General features: G+C 37.4%; 3 protein-coding genes across 8 annotated transcripts; 2 read left to right on the top strand and 1 right to left on the bottom strand.

Moving 5' to 3' along the window:
• Positions 1–78: 78 nt before the first annotated feature.
• LOC124404515 (MAGUK p55 subfamily member 7-like) lies at positions 79–4,624 on the top strand. Of its 5 annotated transcripts, none has more exons than XM_046878706.1 (11): positions 79–443; positions 937–1,223; positions 1,329–1,460; positions 1,646–1,672; positions 2,199–2,366; positions 2,449–2,520; positions 2,589–2,713; positions 2,848–2,975; positions 3,268–3,444; positions 3,572–3,915; positions 4,011–4,624. In XM_046878706.1, the coding sequence occupies exons 1-11, from the start codon at positions 419–421 to the stop codon at positions 4,185–4,187; spliced, it is 1,662 nt and encodes a 553-aa protein (XP_046734662.1). In that variant the 5' UTR covers positions 79–418; the 3' UTR covers positions 4,188–4,624. The 5 variants fall into 5 exon arrangements, with proteins under 5 accessions (XP_046734662.1, XP_046734660.1, XP_046734659.1 ...); XM_046878704.1 differs by having other exon boundaries at positions 3,160–3,444; XM_046878703.1 differs by having other exon boundaries at positions 3,142–3,444.
• A 2,556-nt stretch (positions 4,625–7,180) lies between these two features.
• Positions 7,181–10,238, top strand: LOC124404573 (vacuolar fusion protein CCZ1 homolog). 2 transcript variants are annotated; one of them, XM_046878824.1, is made up of 10 exons: positions 7,181–7,431; positions 7,784–7,881; positions 8,142–8,253; positions 8,331–8,546; positions 8,622–8,797; positions 8,899–9,042; positions 9,150–9,295; positions 9,396–9,660; positions 9,723–9,850; positions 9,946–10,238. In XM_046878824.1, the coding sequence occupies exons 1-10, from the start codon at positions 7,357–7,359 to the stop codon at positions 9,996–9,998; spliced, it is 1,413 nt and encodes a 470-aa protein (XP_046734780.1). In that variant the 5' UTR covers positions 7,181–7,356; the 3' UTR covers positions 9,999–10,238. The 2 variants fall into 2 exon arrangements, with proteins under 2 accessions (XP_046734780.1, XP_046734781.1); XM_046878825.1 differs by having other exon boundaries at positions 7,182–7,431; positions 8,160–8,253.
• Positions 9,898–13,198, bottom strand: LOC124404572 (probable 28S rRNA (cytosine(4447)-C(5))-methyltransferase). Its single transcript, XM_046878822.1, has 9 exons — positions 13,052–13,198; positions 12,734–12,837; positions 12,486–12,640; positions 12,139–12,374; positions 11,883–12,050; positions 11,577–11,772; positions 11,108–11,476; positions 10,518–10,999; positions 9,898–10,474 (listed from the first exon to the last, which is right to left on the bottom strand). Exons 2-8 carry the CDS (start codon positions 12,831–12,833, stop codon positions 10,529–10,531), a joined length of 1,695 nt encoding a protein of 564 aa, XP_046734778.1. The 5' UTR covers positions 12,834–12,837; positions 13,052–13,198; the 3' UTR covers positions 9,898–10,474; positions 10,518–10,528.
• Positions 13,199–13,651: the final 453 nt, after the last annotated feature.

Raw genomic sequence — 13,651 nt, 5'->3', positions numbered from 1 at the left:
GCCACATTCGGCGATCTTCCGCAGCGACGAGCAGATGAATCCATTGAATATTTCCTCTCTACCCTCGAGTACGATTAGAGGGATGAATTGAGACCGCTACAGTCGTCAGATGCGATGAATTTGCCAATCCAAGTAGACACCAGAATTAGCTTCCTCGCAGCGCGTTCACTGACTGCAGTTTCGCATTATTTGGCATGTTAGAGCACAGCGCGAAGTGTCGTTCGTGCGTATTTTTGGACGTCGCGCGCCTTTTCGCGTCCGTCGGATTATGTACGTGCGAAAAAAGTAGTAAGGCTTCAACTCGGAGGAAGGAAATAGAGTGATATTCGAGCGCATTAAATTTTGTATCATTTTTCATTCCCGCATTGTTCAACTGTGCGAACGATTACGGGGTGAATGACGGGTCCCAGGTCCCGTGATGGATAATTCTAACTGGGATGCAGGTGAGTCTTTCAATTATAGCGTTATTTTTATCCCCTTATAATTCGTTCTGGTTTCACGATATTTTCTGACAAGTTGTCGAAAAAAATTGAATATTTTATATACCACAGTATACAATTTTCACCAATATTCAATGAAAATTATATCTGCACTACATTAGTCAGTTGTATTTGTTTACAGATTGTTCATTGAAATTCTCTCGTAAGTAATAGTATCAATTGGATAAGACTTCCAATCAATTCTGTAGACATTTCAAACCGTACTTTCTAAACTAGAACTAATTAGCAAAGCTGTGCAATCTTGTTGATCTTTTAGGCTGAACAGGCTTAGTCAAGTCTTTACATCAAATTTGTAAATAGACAATAACTATTTATAGAATATTCTTGAAGCCTGGTTATACACGGTTTTTACGCTTCTTATCTTCTATTCGTACTTCTCTGTATAACTACTCGTGTTATGCGGTATAAAATTTTTTCTTTTTCGCATAATTTTCAGCCTTATCAAAGCTCCTCATTTCCCTGGAAGACAATAAGACTGAACTTCCAAGCTGTAACGAGGAAGAATTAAATTTTCTCAGCGATTTACTAAAGTCAAAGGAGCTTAACGCGTTGGTTAACATTCACAACAAGATAATAAACAACACCAATGATGAAAAATTCTTTCCTATATTGTCCAACTCCATGGATGTCGACGTCGATGTTTTGGATGTACTTGCGTCAAAGACACATGTATCCGAAGATTGCAAGGAACTGTTTCATTTGTTACAGAAGCCTCACATGCAGGTAAGAGAAGTAAATCAATAAAATTGGAAGATAAGTGATTATATAATAAGTGAAAAAAAAAAAAAAAAACTTGAATCCTTTCATTTCACATTCTGGGATTTTCAGGCTCTGCTATGCACTCACGACGCAGTTGCGCAAAAGGATTACTACCCAAAAATTCCTGAACTACCGTTAGAAGTCGACGAAGATGATGAAATCATAAAAATTGTGGAGCTAATCAAGTCCGACGAGCCTTTGGTACGTCTTACCGATCGCTAGATTTCCTAGAATTAATTTACATTTAAGAGACAGCAAAAAGGGACAAGATTACTAGAGTAACGGCGAAGCACTGACCTCTTTCCCTCTCCCGAGATAAATGAAAATCATCGAAAGGCCAAATGTATTAACGAATTTCTTTTATCATTGACAAACTTGCTTCGAAGTGCGGTCCTGGTGTTGAACCGATTGTGGTAAGTTTCTCATCGGGCTTTGAAGATTGGTTACTTTCGTTGGCAAAACGTGAAAAAAAAAATTTACATTGAAATATAAATCTGCCAACTTTCCTATTTCCCTAGCAAATTCGATTCCCAACCTTTTTGGCGCCAAGTATCATTAGTTACCCCCAATAGTTACGTCATAAACCAGAAAAGTTGAACACTGTAAAAATTGTTTTGAAAATATCGTACGGCCATTAAATATTCACGCATCAACGGATGAGTCAAGTTCTCTGATTACGCTATGCTGTTCTATAAATTGCATTGTCGACAGAAACAGTAGCTGTCTATTTCATAAGGCTCTTATTCCAGAGCAAATGATTGAATCTTACGATTCGTTTTTTTATTGGGCTATTTTTGTGTCTCATTTTACTTTCTGCTCAAACTCGATGCATGGAAACGAAGATAGAAAAGCTTAATCGATCGCAAAAACAATAATTACAGTAATCAAATTTAACGTCTGATGAAATAAACCTGTATATCAGTTCTCATTTTCTAACAGGGGGCAACGATAAAGACCTGCGAAGGAACAGACAAGATAATTTTCGCACGAATTATGCTGGGCGGCCCGGCGGACAGATCTGGGGCTATTCATGTCGGCGACGAGGTTCTTGAGGTGAATGGTATCAGCGTCGAAGGAAAGACACCGGCTTGTGTGCTGAAAATTCTGGTAAGCAGATTTTTAATTCCATCGAGGCTCGTTCTTTGGTAAAAAAAAGTGCGTTGTTCACGGTTTAGCTTTCATGTTCTAGGACGATTTTGAGGGCACGGTAACATTCAAGCTTGTACCAGCGAGTAGCAAGTGCGGCGTCAGAGAAAGCAAGGTAAAGTCGAGAAACATTGTGAAATTATAAAATTACACGAAGACACTTCGTAACAACTACTTTCACAGGTTCGTGTTCGAGCACATTTTTCGTACACTGCCGCGGACGATCCTTACATACCTTGCAAAGAAGCAGGATTAGATTTTGTCAAAGGGGATATACTTCACATCGTTACTCAGGACGATTCTCACTGGTTGGTATTATTTTGATCAAGCCTAAAAACCCTGAATTAAACTTTTCTTCGACGCAGTAATTTCTTTTGATAATTAATAGGAAACGATTTCTTGAGTTCGACTTCAACTTTAAAATATTTTGTTGTTTTTTAAGGTGGCAGGCGCGACGTGAAGGCGATCGAAATATGAGAGCTGGTCTCATTCCAAGCAGAGCCCTTCAGGAGCGAAATATCGTCTTAGAGCGACAACTCAAGGAAAAGAGCGATGAATCTGACAATATAAGTATGTAGTACGCATTGCTATTTCATTGTCAAATTCTTAGCGTATCATAGGTTCGATAGAGACGAAAAAAATCAATCCCCCTTCTCTCCTGACTCTCTAATTTGAGTGATGAAACTTTGGACTTTTGTTGACAATTAACCGCCACGCACTCCTAACTCTCGGTTAGGCCTGTGTTCTGTTCCAGTGGCTTTGCCTGCCCTGTGTCCCCGTCCCCAGACCTCTTCGCTCGTCTTGCCCACAAAGTGCAACTTGCAGGGTCCTAAGACTAAAAAAATCATGTATGACGTGGCAGAGAATGACGACTTTGATCGTGAGGAGATTCCGACTTATGAGGAGGTTGCCAAACTCTATCCAAGACCCGGATTCTTCAGACCTGTCGTCCTTGTTGGGCCTCCTGGGGTTGGCAGAAACGAGCTCAAGCGGAGACTGGTTGCCACCGATCCGGATAAGTACAAGACTCCGATTCCTTGTGAGTTTTAAAATGAAGACAAATTCTAATCTCAAAGATCAGGAAAAACTGAAATAACAAAGTCATTCGCTGTCCAAAAATTTTCAAAACTAATCAGTAAAGGAACTTTCTTTTCACCATACATTAGATACTTCAAGACCGCCAAGACCTGGGGAGTTGAACGGCAAAGATTACTTCTTTGTGTCGCATGAAAACATGAAGGAAGACATAGACTCTGGAAAGTTTATAGAGTACGGTGAATACAAAGGAAATCTTTACGGCACAAGCCGCGAGAGTGTAGAGTCGCTAGTAAACGCTGGATATGTCTGTGTGCTTAGTCCGCATTATCAGGCTTTAAAGATGCTGCGAAATCCGCAGCTCAAACCGTTTGTCGTATATGTGAAACCGCCGAGATTTGAAATACTGAAGGAAACTAGAAACGAGGCAAGAGCGAGATCGACATTCGACGAGAAGAACTCCAGAGGTTTTACGGTAAGAATACGATATTTCACTTCGTCACATGCATCCCATTAAACACTTCACGTTTGATTTGATCTTTTATATCGTCTCAAACAATTTCGTTCTAGGATGACGAGTTTCACGAGATGATACACAGCGGAGAACGAATAGAGTTCCATTACTCCCATCACTTTGACGAAACAATTATCAACGCAGATCTATCGATGGCTTTTGAAGAACTAGTCAGCGCCATTTCGAGATTAGAAACCGTACCCTTGTGGGTTCCAGCTTCCTGGGTTCAGTGAGAATTATTGTCTCAAATAGCCTATTTTGTATAAATTCAAGAGCTTGATACTGAGAGATAGAATTGAAAGTCCACGGTGTATTTAAGTTTGTTTAAAATTTGAAAAAAAGAACGAATGAACGACGCCCTGCAGACCGTCGAAAAGTTGGAGGGAATAGTTTTTGTCGAAAAACTTTTACCCTACCACCGCCGACTCTGACTGAACTTCGTCAATAAATAAAAAAGAGAGATACGATTTTCTTAAAAAAAAAATGCATTGTGTTTTCGCAAGAGACACGCATGCTGGCGTCTAAAATTTTATTCTAAAATTTTTCATTATTTCAAATAATGAGTAACTGCCTGTGTCGATTACCACTGATAGGAATCGACGTGTTCAATCTTCTACAGTAATGAGTTAGATCGTTAATTAATAAGAATCCAACGCCAACATTTGGAATACGAAGACGAATGTTTAAAAAGCCAGAAAATTCTCAAGGATTTACTTATTCAACACTACACTGTTTGTGTTCAACATACAGGCAGCATTTTTAACAATAACACTATAGCCGGCCATATTATAGGTATTGAAATATAGATTTGTTAAAAATTAGAATATTGCAATATTTTTAGAAGAAAAAAAAAAAGGAAAAATTGAAAAACGAAAAATTAGACAAATCAAATGAAAGACATTGTCAAAGCAATGTTTAGCTATAAAACGAATTAAAAATGGTATTATAATATTAATAGTGTAATTAATTTTTATTTACCATTGAATTATTATTATTACTATTATATAAATAATGATTAACCCAATTATTGTTAACTGTTGCCAAATAAATAGACAAAGAATTGAAGTAATAACGCTATTATCCATATTCAAGAAAAAGAATAAAAAATAAAAATAGGAACCAATATTGTTACATCCCAAGCGACTGTAAGTTATGTTATTTTACAGAATTTATTATTGATGTATACTGATCAATATACAGCATCTGTTGAAATATTTAATTACGGTTTCAACGATCTTATATGTCTTTGTTTCTCAGATTTCTAAAGCCTACAATCTCCCAACAATTTTATTTTACTAAAAACATTCGTCCGACTATCCGGAAAAAAAATGCACATCATACCAGGCAATCTGGACGAATTGCACACCCTCTAAATGAAACGAAAAGTCAGTTTTAGAGGGTGTGTGCTTCGTCGAGATTGCCTGGTACGATTCTCATTATTTTTTTCTCAGACAGTACCACTAATGTCCACTAAAATCTCCCAGTTACAGATTTTTTTTTAAACATTATTACTCTTGAAGTAAAATTTATATTGAGAATATAGCCGAAACACGTGTATTTTAAATGGGAAAATCCACCCGCTTACAAAAATCTAGAAAAATTTGCGAATTGTTTTTTAATTGTTTGGCGTCCATTTGAGGGGCGGCCTGAAAAAATTTGGCGATACTCTAAATAAGGACATACATATAAGTTGAACTGAGACGCGCATCGGGCTGATTTAACACAAAATAACATCTAGGACCTTGGAGATTAAATGAGCAATTCGCGCTGGGTTAAAATACGCTTCCGCGCTACTTTCGCGAACGAAAAACGTAGCCCAGACGCACCTGTGCGTGTTCACCCACATGTTTTTCGCCGTCACATAGGCAAAAAGCGTTGCTCCATGTGCAACGATTGCCTACATACAGGCAGATTTGAACACTAGCATGAGATGAAATAATTCCCGATGCTTATACACGCATTTTAATAATAATAAATTGAAGAGACGGAAATGCGTTAAAAAATCGATCGTTGAGATTCTGTTTTACTGGATTGTAGTATTTCCATGAGCACGCGAGCAGTCTATAAGCTATACATACAAAGATCCTTACCTGGAATTGTGAATTGTAATCGGGGATCATCGTAAACAACCTTTCGGTATCGTATCATCCTCGAACACTGCAGTTTTCTCATTTGCACGTGACTGATTTACACAACTACAATGCACCGAATGTCACCAACTGATGGTTTCTACGCGAACGTTCTACTTCGACTGGACAAAGGTCGAGGAAATATACAAACCGGCATCGAACCGAAATCGCACCGTCGGACTTAAGTTAGTTCGGCTATCTCGTGACGTTGTTTTACTGATAAACTATCAATGACACCGCACTCCGTAATTATTCTAACGAAGACACACTTTATCCGCGATTAGTGCATGTTTTCATCCTAAAGAGAACATACCAACATCAACTAACACGCGATTACTATGATTGCCAGAACGAAACTCAACGACAGGAAAATAATAGCTAAAATGGCTACGTGATCGTTTGTCGATTGTTTATCAGAGCTCGCGTATCCCGCCAAATTTAGGAAATATCGATACAAGCGCCATCTTGGTGAAATCAAGATCATCAAATTGACCGCGGTAAGTGCATCAGTAGTTGATATAGTACTTTTGCGACAATTGGTGAAGCGAAAATTCGAATTTGCTTCCCATAGAGCCGCGTTTTATCGCCGTCGTTTTCCTGCTATGAACTTCTTTTGTTTAACTGATTAACCTCAACGTACTGATTAACCTCAACGTCCTCATAAAATAAGTGGATATTTACGCTCCTATCAACTCTTTAGCGGCGGAGATTCTTCATCCGGATCAATCAGACCACCTTCCGTTAAATATTTCAATGCCGCGTGCCTTTATTCAATGCCGCGTGCGTATAAGTATGCTTGTGCTGAAGTCGAAAGTCGCAGTTTGCTCACTTCTCTGTGCTTACTTTGAATGCGTTCCGAAATTAGCTCCTAGTGCTATCAGAAATCTCTTATCTCTTTTGCGCTGCCGAGTTTGTAACTAGCTCTGTCTCTGTCCTAGGGAGTTTTAAGCGCTGCCAGTTTATTTCGGAACGCATCGGAGTCTAAATTCAAAATGGTGGCTAGACAGCCAGCGTCATTCACGATTATTTTACTAACTACGAATGTAACATTTCCACGGCCTTGATCATCACCTCTTTTAACAACAGTTTACGGAACAAAATAGTCTCATAACCACTTTCCAACTAGCTGTCAGAATTCTCTCTGACAGAAGCGTCGAGAGGAGAGTGACATAGCGATAAAATTTATTTAATAATAATATGATATAAATCGAAATAATTTGTTAGCGTCGAATTAATTTATCCATCGCCGCAGAGCTAATATAAATCATTTGAAATGACATCGAAGACTGAAATCACTTTGGAACATTTTTATATTTTCAATGGAACATACGCAAAGAAGGAAGGAGAGGTAAGAATTTTGTCAATATTATTTGTCGTCGAAGTATTTCGGGTCATAAATTTAACTCGAGTCTAATATTTCACTCCCTTCCTCCGACACAATTGGACAAACACACCACTGCTATGTATTGTTGTCTGTAAAGATAACTCAAACTCGTCGATGATAAACAATTTTTGTGACTCACAAATTATCATATCAGAACACATGTGCACTAGAAAAATCCAGTTATTGAAATGTCATTCAATTATTTGCGGTATACCATTACCGAACAGTCAATCACTATTTATTTTTTTTTTCATTTTACACACAAACCACGAATTTTTGATTCAAGTTTTTTAATTGCCACCTGTTATTATTTTAGGAAGAGAAAAAGATTCTGTACTATTACCCAATTTCAACTGATTCGGAAACACAAATAAAAAATATCGGACTTGGCGAGGCGATCATTAAATTTACCCAGTAAGTAAACATTATAACACTTAATCATTCTTACCCCACAATTGATAATTCCTTTCAATTTCTATTCCCAATTTGTAATTACCTTTCTTGAAATTATTTTTAAACCCCAAACTTTTGCACTTACAAATTAGCATTCAAAACTTGTTTTGTAATAATTTTAACATCCCACGCAATGTCAAATTTGCAATCATAATGCTCCAACTTTAGATCTATAATAATCAGTGTTCAAATAATAGATGTCTACCACTGGATCATGAAAGTTTGCTTTTAATCAACAGATCCTTCAGCCCCGGACAAACATGTGATTACTGTCATACTCACAAAACCCGACAAATCTATTTCGAACCTGAGCCAGATTTCTGGATGGTTATGGTATTTGTTTTCTTATAATATCTTACAAGTGCTTTCAACCGAATCATGTCAATCATTTGTGTTTTTAATTCCCGCAGATTGTAGGCGTACCTTATCTTTGGAAGACCAAAGATGATACGGAATATATTGAGTACCAGCATGACGAAGTATCTAGCAGCGTGTGTCAAGCGATCCTAAAACAAACTTATGCAATGTTCAAACTGTTCATGGGATCTTTTAATACCATTTTAAATGACCCTGATTGCGGTTCAGTCCTTTTACTGAAACATAAATTGGATCACTTTTACTCAAGGGTAATTACCGATGGAGTAAAATTTTTTCTCCAGGACTTTGATCGATAAATTCAATTTTTACCGTTTTGATTCCAGTACCTGCCATCTCTAAAATTGAACAACAGTGACATTTTGGACGTTTTTCAAGGCTTGCAATTTTTACCATTAGATAAGACGACGTTTCTCCACGTTCAATGTTTTATGAATCTCGTCGAAGCAATGTTTTCCCAAGTAAAATACACTGCTTTCCTCTATAATGATCAACTAGTTTGGTAAGTAAACTAGTGATAAGTAAAGTTATTAATCACGCTTCAGGCGAAATTCGAGTAATTTCCGCCACTACGGGTTTGATAAAAAATATTGCTTTTATTAGGAGCGGACTGGAGCCTCAAGATATGCAAGTTGTTTACAACTATTTAGTAAGCACCTTGCTACCAGCTCACCTTGAAACTGAATTACACGGCGGATCCATGCCGCGCAATTCTCCATCCCCGTTCACAACCTCGCATTACGGAAAGTGAGTTTCGATTATTGACAACAGTGAATTTACAAACAAAACGCAGGAACAGCCTTAATTATTATTGACCATGCAATATACATCAATCTTTAAATTGTATATTCTAGGTTCGTAACTGGTCCTAGCAGCATTAATGAACCCAGTGGAATTGGCAAATTACCCAAAGTGTTCATAAATTATTCCACAACGCCGATTTCGCTGTATTTAGTAGTCTATCGTGCACTGAGTGCGACGATATGTTTATTTGTGGACAGTAGGTATACTTCGACGGTACTTTATAGTAAAATTATTTATAGCCATTGAACAATGCAAACGTTAGACACTCTTGCTAATTATGCATATATTTGTTGAAGGTAAGACCAGCTTGCTTATGGATTTTTTTAAAAGCCTCGACACGTTTCTCGGGCCCCAATTAACCACGCTGGTCAGTCTGGTGGCGGAACAGTGTTCAAAGCACGTATCATTCACGGCTGAGTCATGCCCAAAGTATTTGTACTTCAACAAGCTAAATTTAGCCTATAAAAGCACGATTCACATGGACAATAGACGCTGTTCTAACGTATTAACGACACCTGAAGTACTACGGATAATAACCGATATAAACAATGATACCAAAAGGTATGTAAATGTAAATCAAACTTTTCATACAGCTTTGCCAATGACCTTTGATGATATTTCAGATTCAAAGAAGCTGGCGAAATCGTGATAAAAACTATGAGCGAATACTGGGTAGTTGGCAAACTGTCGAACTTGAGAGAATTTTTTGTTGTGATGCAACAAAAAAATGCTAATTTAATTGAAATTGATGGTGCGTATAAAATTGAATAACAAATTTTTCAAAATTTATTAACAAAATTGAGTTTAAGCATTGTGTTTAATAATCACTGTACACGACCGTTTCAGATGAAGTAAGGAGACTCTGTGATCAGCAATTGAAAAGTATCTTCTTCCACTAGTATCAATGATCAATCAAGGACGGTTCTAACATTGAGTTGGCGATCAGATTCCACGACCAAAGTAATCGCTAACGAACAGTTTCTGAACATTTGAACAATTCGGTTCACCTAATATCACCTACAAATCTGTTTGATTATACATTCGGGTTGACAGGTATATACAAATGTATATAGGTAATAGTGAATTACCTCACCTGTGCTGTACAGCAACATGTAATATAGTAGATAACAAAAATATTCCAAAAAATAATATCTATTTACATCATAGTGCAATAAAACTGTACTGACATTAACTGAGACTCTACAAATTTCTAGTTTAGGGGTAAATATTTTTCCACCGTTATTTTTATCATGAAAAACGGGGAAATTTTTATACATTCATCCTGAAACTGGCTAAAACGTATTACTGAAGATCATTTATAAAATTTCTTTAATTAAAACCCTGCAAAACGTTGAACTCAGATTTGCTTTCATGTCATGATTTTTAAATCAGTTATCTAATTATCAGCAGTTTCATCTACACGATTAGTTTATTCAGATGTAGCAGCATCATCTTCTACAATTTCTCGCTTGACAACCATATTCGAAAACTTTTTAAATTTAGCAACGAAAAATCCGTCCATGTTATGTGTATGAGGATAAAAACGTCTGGTCAATTTAAGAGTCGGGTGAAACCTGTGCTGCCTATAGTTTGTAAAGCCTTCCTCACCGAAATCTAAACCAGTTGGTACGAGTTTCACGTCTCGTTTCTTCAACGCGTAATCAACTATCCATTCGTTTTCCTCCGGAAGAATTGAACATGTTGAATAGACAATAATGCCTCCGGTGTCGGAACGTGCATTGACGCTGTCTATGGCAGCCAATAAAAGTTCCCTCTGCAATGTGCAACAACGTTGAACGTCCAGTTCGTCTTTGTTTATTTTTACACCAGGATCCTTTGCCACAACTCCAGTGCCCGTACAAGGAGCGTCAAGAAGAACTCGATCAAAACCTTTTATGATCTGTAATGAGAAACAAAAAATACATTATAGCATTGTTACAAGGCAATTACTTGATTATTTTTACTGTATAATATAATGATAATCAAACAATGTAAGGGTAAAACTCACAGAAGGTATTTTCCTTCCATCGTAACTGCAAATAACTGAATTCACTATTCCGAGTCTGTGGAAATTTCCAATCACAGCTTTGATCCTATCGCGATTTACATCGTTGGAAAATAAGACTCCGGTATTTTTCATGAGAGCTGCAATGTGGGAGGATTTGCCACCGGGTGCTGAACACATGTCCAAAACCCTTTCATTCTCTTGGGGATCCAGGGCAATTACTGGTAAAAAACTAGACGCGCCTTGCAGAATGTAGTGTCCCGCCAGGTATTCTGGTGTGGCCCCCATCGGAACTTGCGAGGAATAAACTACCAGCCCAACTTTAGTCCATTTTCCAATTGGGTCTAAATTAACTCCTCTGTTGATCAGAGCCTGTGAAAACAAAGTCAGTACTAGTGGCATTGCTCTTCCTGGTTCGATCTACTAGAAATTACACCGTCGACCTGAAATTTAACGCAAATTTCATACTCACTTGGGCCAAATCTCTACGACGTGTTTTGAGACTGTTTGTACGAATGGTCATTGGCCTCTGTACTTCGCTTGCCTCTAAATATTCAAGCAGTTCATTCAAAGGAAAGATTTGCATCAATTTCTCCATTAGAAAATCGTTGTAACTAAAGTACATGCACAGATCAGTTCGCAACAAATCTATATACTCCTTTCGAGCTCTGTAAAATGTGAGAGTTCAATATTTAATTATGATTTATTTCACTTGAGCTAGCATTTTTCCAATACCTATAATCCGTACTGGCACATAGACTAGAAAATAAATAGATACCTGTCTTTGTCTCGTAGTCTTTTGAAATCTGATAAGACTATTATCACATCTCGGATTCGCTGTTGAACGTCTTGCAAGCTAACTGGGTTTGCTAATTCCTCAGCGGTAGGAAACGTGAATATATCTTGATGCGTTATCGATTCTTGCATTTCCTCGGCAGCCAATTTTCTGAAAGAATATTTTTTTCAAGACAAATTTTTAATGAAGGCTCCTTAGACTGATGTTTAACAACAGATTTTTTAACATCTGAAATTACCTTTCTTTTTCTTGTTTCTTTTTCAACTTTTTGTTAGCTTTTTCAATGGGAAGTAGATTTGACTGCTCTTCTTCATCTTCATCATCATCTTCGGTCTCATCATCTTTTGCATCCGAATCTTCGCTTTCAGCATCACTATCGCTAGCATCGCTGTCTGCATTTCTTAATGGCATTTGTGGTTCAGAAACTTCTTCATCATCTTCGGTTGCCGCTTCTTCTTCGGATTCCTCGGATTCCTGTGAATTATTCCATAGAACATTAATCTTTAATACATTTATCTAATACTGGGGAAATTCTACTTCTGAAAAACTATTCTATTGCATATAAAAATAATCTGAATGACTCACAGTCTCAGTTTCAACTTTCTTTGCTGCTTGAATTACAGATTCTTTGAGTTTCTTTTTTTTAGGCTCATTCGACTTCGCTTTTTGAGTCTTGCTTTTTAACTGTCTCTTTTTCGCTCTCTGCTTCTGCCGGTGGCTCAAGGAACTTGCATCTTTCACTGGAATATACAGAGAAAAATATATGTAGAAAAATTGGCACAAGTAATACCGAGTCGATAATGATGAATCATTTTCAAGCAAATTATTGTTACCAATGAGGCCTTTTGGGAATGTTGGATCACTTTGCTTCTTTGATTTTCTTCCTGGTCCAGCTGGGACAACAGCTTCGTCGAACTTTGCTTTACGACCCATGTTTCTAAGCAGAAAATAAATTTAGGTGAAATAAACGTAATCTGGACTTAGGAGAATTCGACGAATATACGGTACACAAACTTGAGCTTTCCTCAATCTTTGAAATATCGTTTAAATCGAGTAATCACCAAATATCGTTGACTGATACTAGAGTTTGCTTCACTTCCTCTATGAAACAATGAATCAAAAAAACTACTACTATCTGTAACCAAACTTACTCTGATTAAAACTGTTAGAGCCCTTATAATGTGTAAATATTTAATAGAACAAATTTTGTGTTTTGAACATAACCAAAGCGGGCTAACACATGGCATAAACGGCCTTGAACTAAATAGATTCGAGAAAGGTGAATGCAGTGCACAGTCTGTACAATGCAGAAATCGACCCGTGTAGCAAGCGTAAAGCTTGATTTACAACAGAAAAAAATGGTGGGTATGACGTCATTTTTCACCCGGCTTTCCGCGTCGTTAAACTTTTAAACGTGACAAAATCTTCTTGGAAACATTAAGCAATGAAAATTATACTGGAAAGCATTAAATTAGCATGTTTCACATTCAAATTGGAACTAAAATCAAGAGACCAGTGATTAAAACTGTTTTTAGGACTGTCTGCCATTTTGAAGCGCCAGTCACCCTGCCAATGAGATTGTGGGATAATCAATCGTAGTTATCTTCCTCATTGCGGCGGAAATTGAGAAGTTTTCGGAACAGCGTTGCGATCTTGCGATTGGCGTGTTTCCATTGTCTCCGCTGGCTCCGTTATTTCTTGTACTTTGTTAATTAAATATTATAATAAAAATTAGCAAAGAACCGTGTAGA

The sequence above is a fragment of the Diprion similis genome, chromosome 3 (assembly GCF_021155765.1).
Source record: "Diprion similis isolate iyDipSimi1 chromosome 3, iyDipSimi1.1, whole genome shotgun sequence".
Taxonomy (NCBI): domain Eukaryota; kingdom Metazoa; phylum Arthropoda; class Insecta; order Hymenoptera; family Diprionidae; genus Diprion; species Diprion similis.
The sequence above is the reverse complement of the archived record's forward strand: the minus strand, read 5'-3'. Positions and strand labels throughout refer to the sequence as shown.

Excerpts from the sequence above, each read along its gene's own strand:
- LOC124404515 (XM_046878703.1), top strand. The coding sequence starts at position 419 with ATGGATAATTCTAACTGGGATGCAG. Across the intron at positions 1,673-2,198 it reads CTGGTGTTGAACCGATTGTG|GGGGCAACGATAAAGACCTG; the intron begins GTAAGTTTCTCA and ends ATTTTCTAACAG. Across the intron at positions 3,445-3,571 it reads GTACAAGACTCCGATTCCTT|ATACTTCAAGACCGCCAAGA; the intron begins GTGAGTTTTAAA and ends ACCATACATTAG.
- LOC124404573 (XM_046878824.1), top strand. The coding sequence starts at position 7,357 with ATGACATCGAAGACTGAAATCACTTTGGAACATTTTTATATTTTCAAT. Across the intron at positions 9,043-9,149 it reads ACAACCTCGCATTACGGAAA|GTTCGTAACTGGTCCTAGCA; the intron begins GTGAGTTTCGAT and ends TGTATATTCTAG. Across the intron at positions 9,661-9,722 it reads ATAAACAATGATACCAAAAG|ATTCAAAGAAGCTGGCGAAA; the intron begins GTATGTAAATGT and ends ATGATATTTCAG.
- LOC124404572 (XM_046878822.1), bottom strand. The coding sequence starts at position 12,833 with ATGGGTCGTAAAGCAAAGTTCGACGAAGCTGTTGTCCCAGCTGGACCA. Across the intron at positions 12,375-12,485 it reads AGAAAGTTGAAACTGAGACT|GAATCCGAGGAATCCGAAGA; the intron begins GTGAGTCATTCA and ends AATAATTCACAG. Across the intron at positions 11,773-11,882 it reads AGACTACGAGACAAAGACAG|AGCTCGAAAGGAGTATATAG; the intron begins GTATCTATTTAT and ends CACATTTTACAG.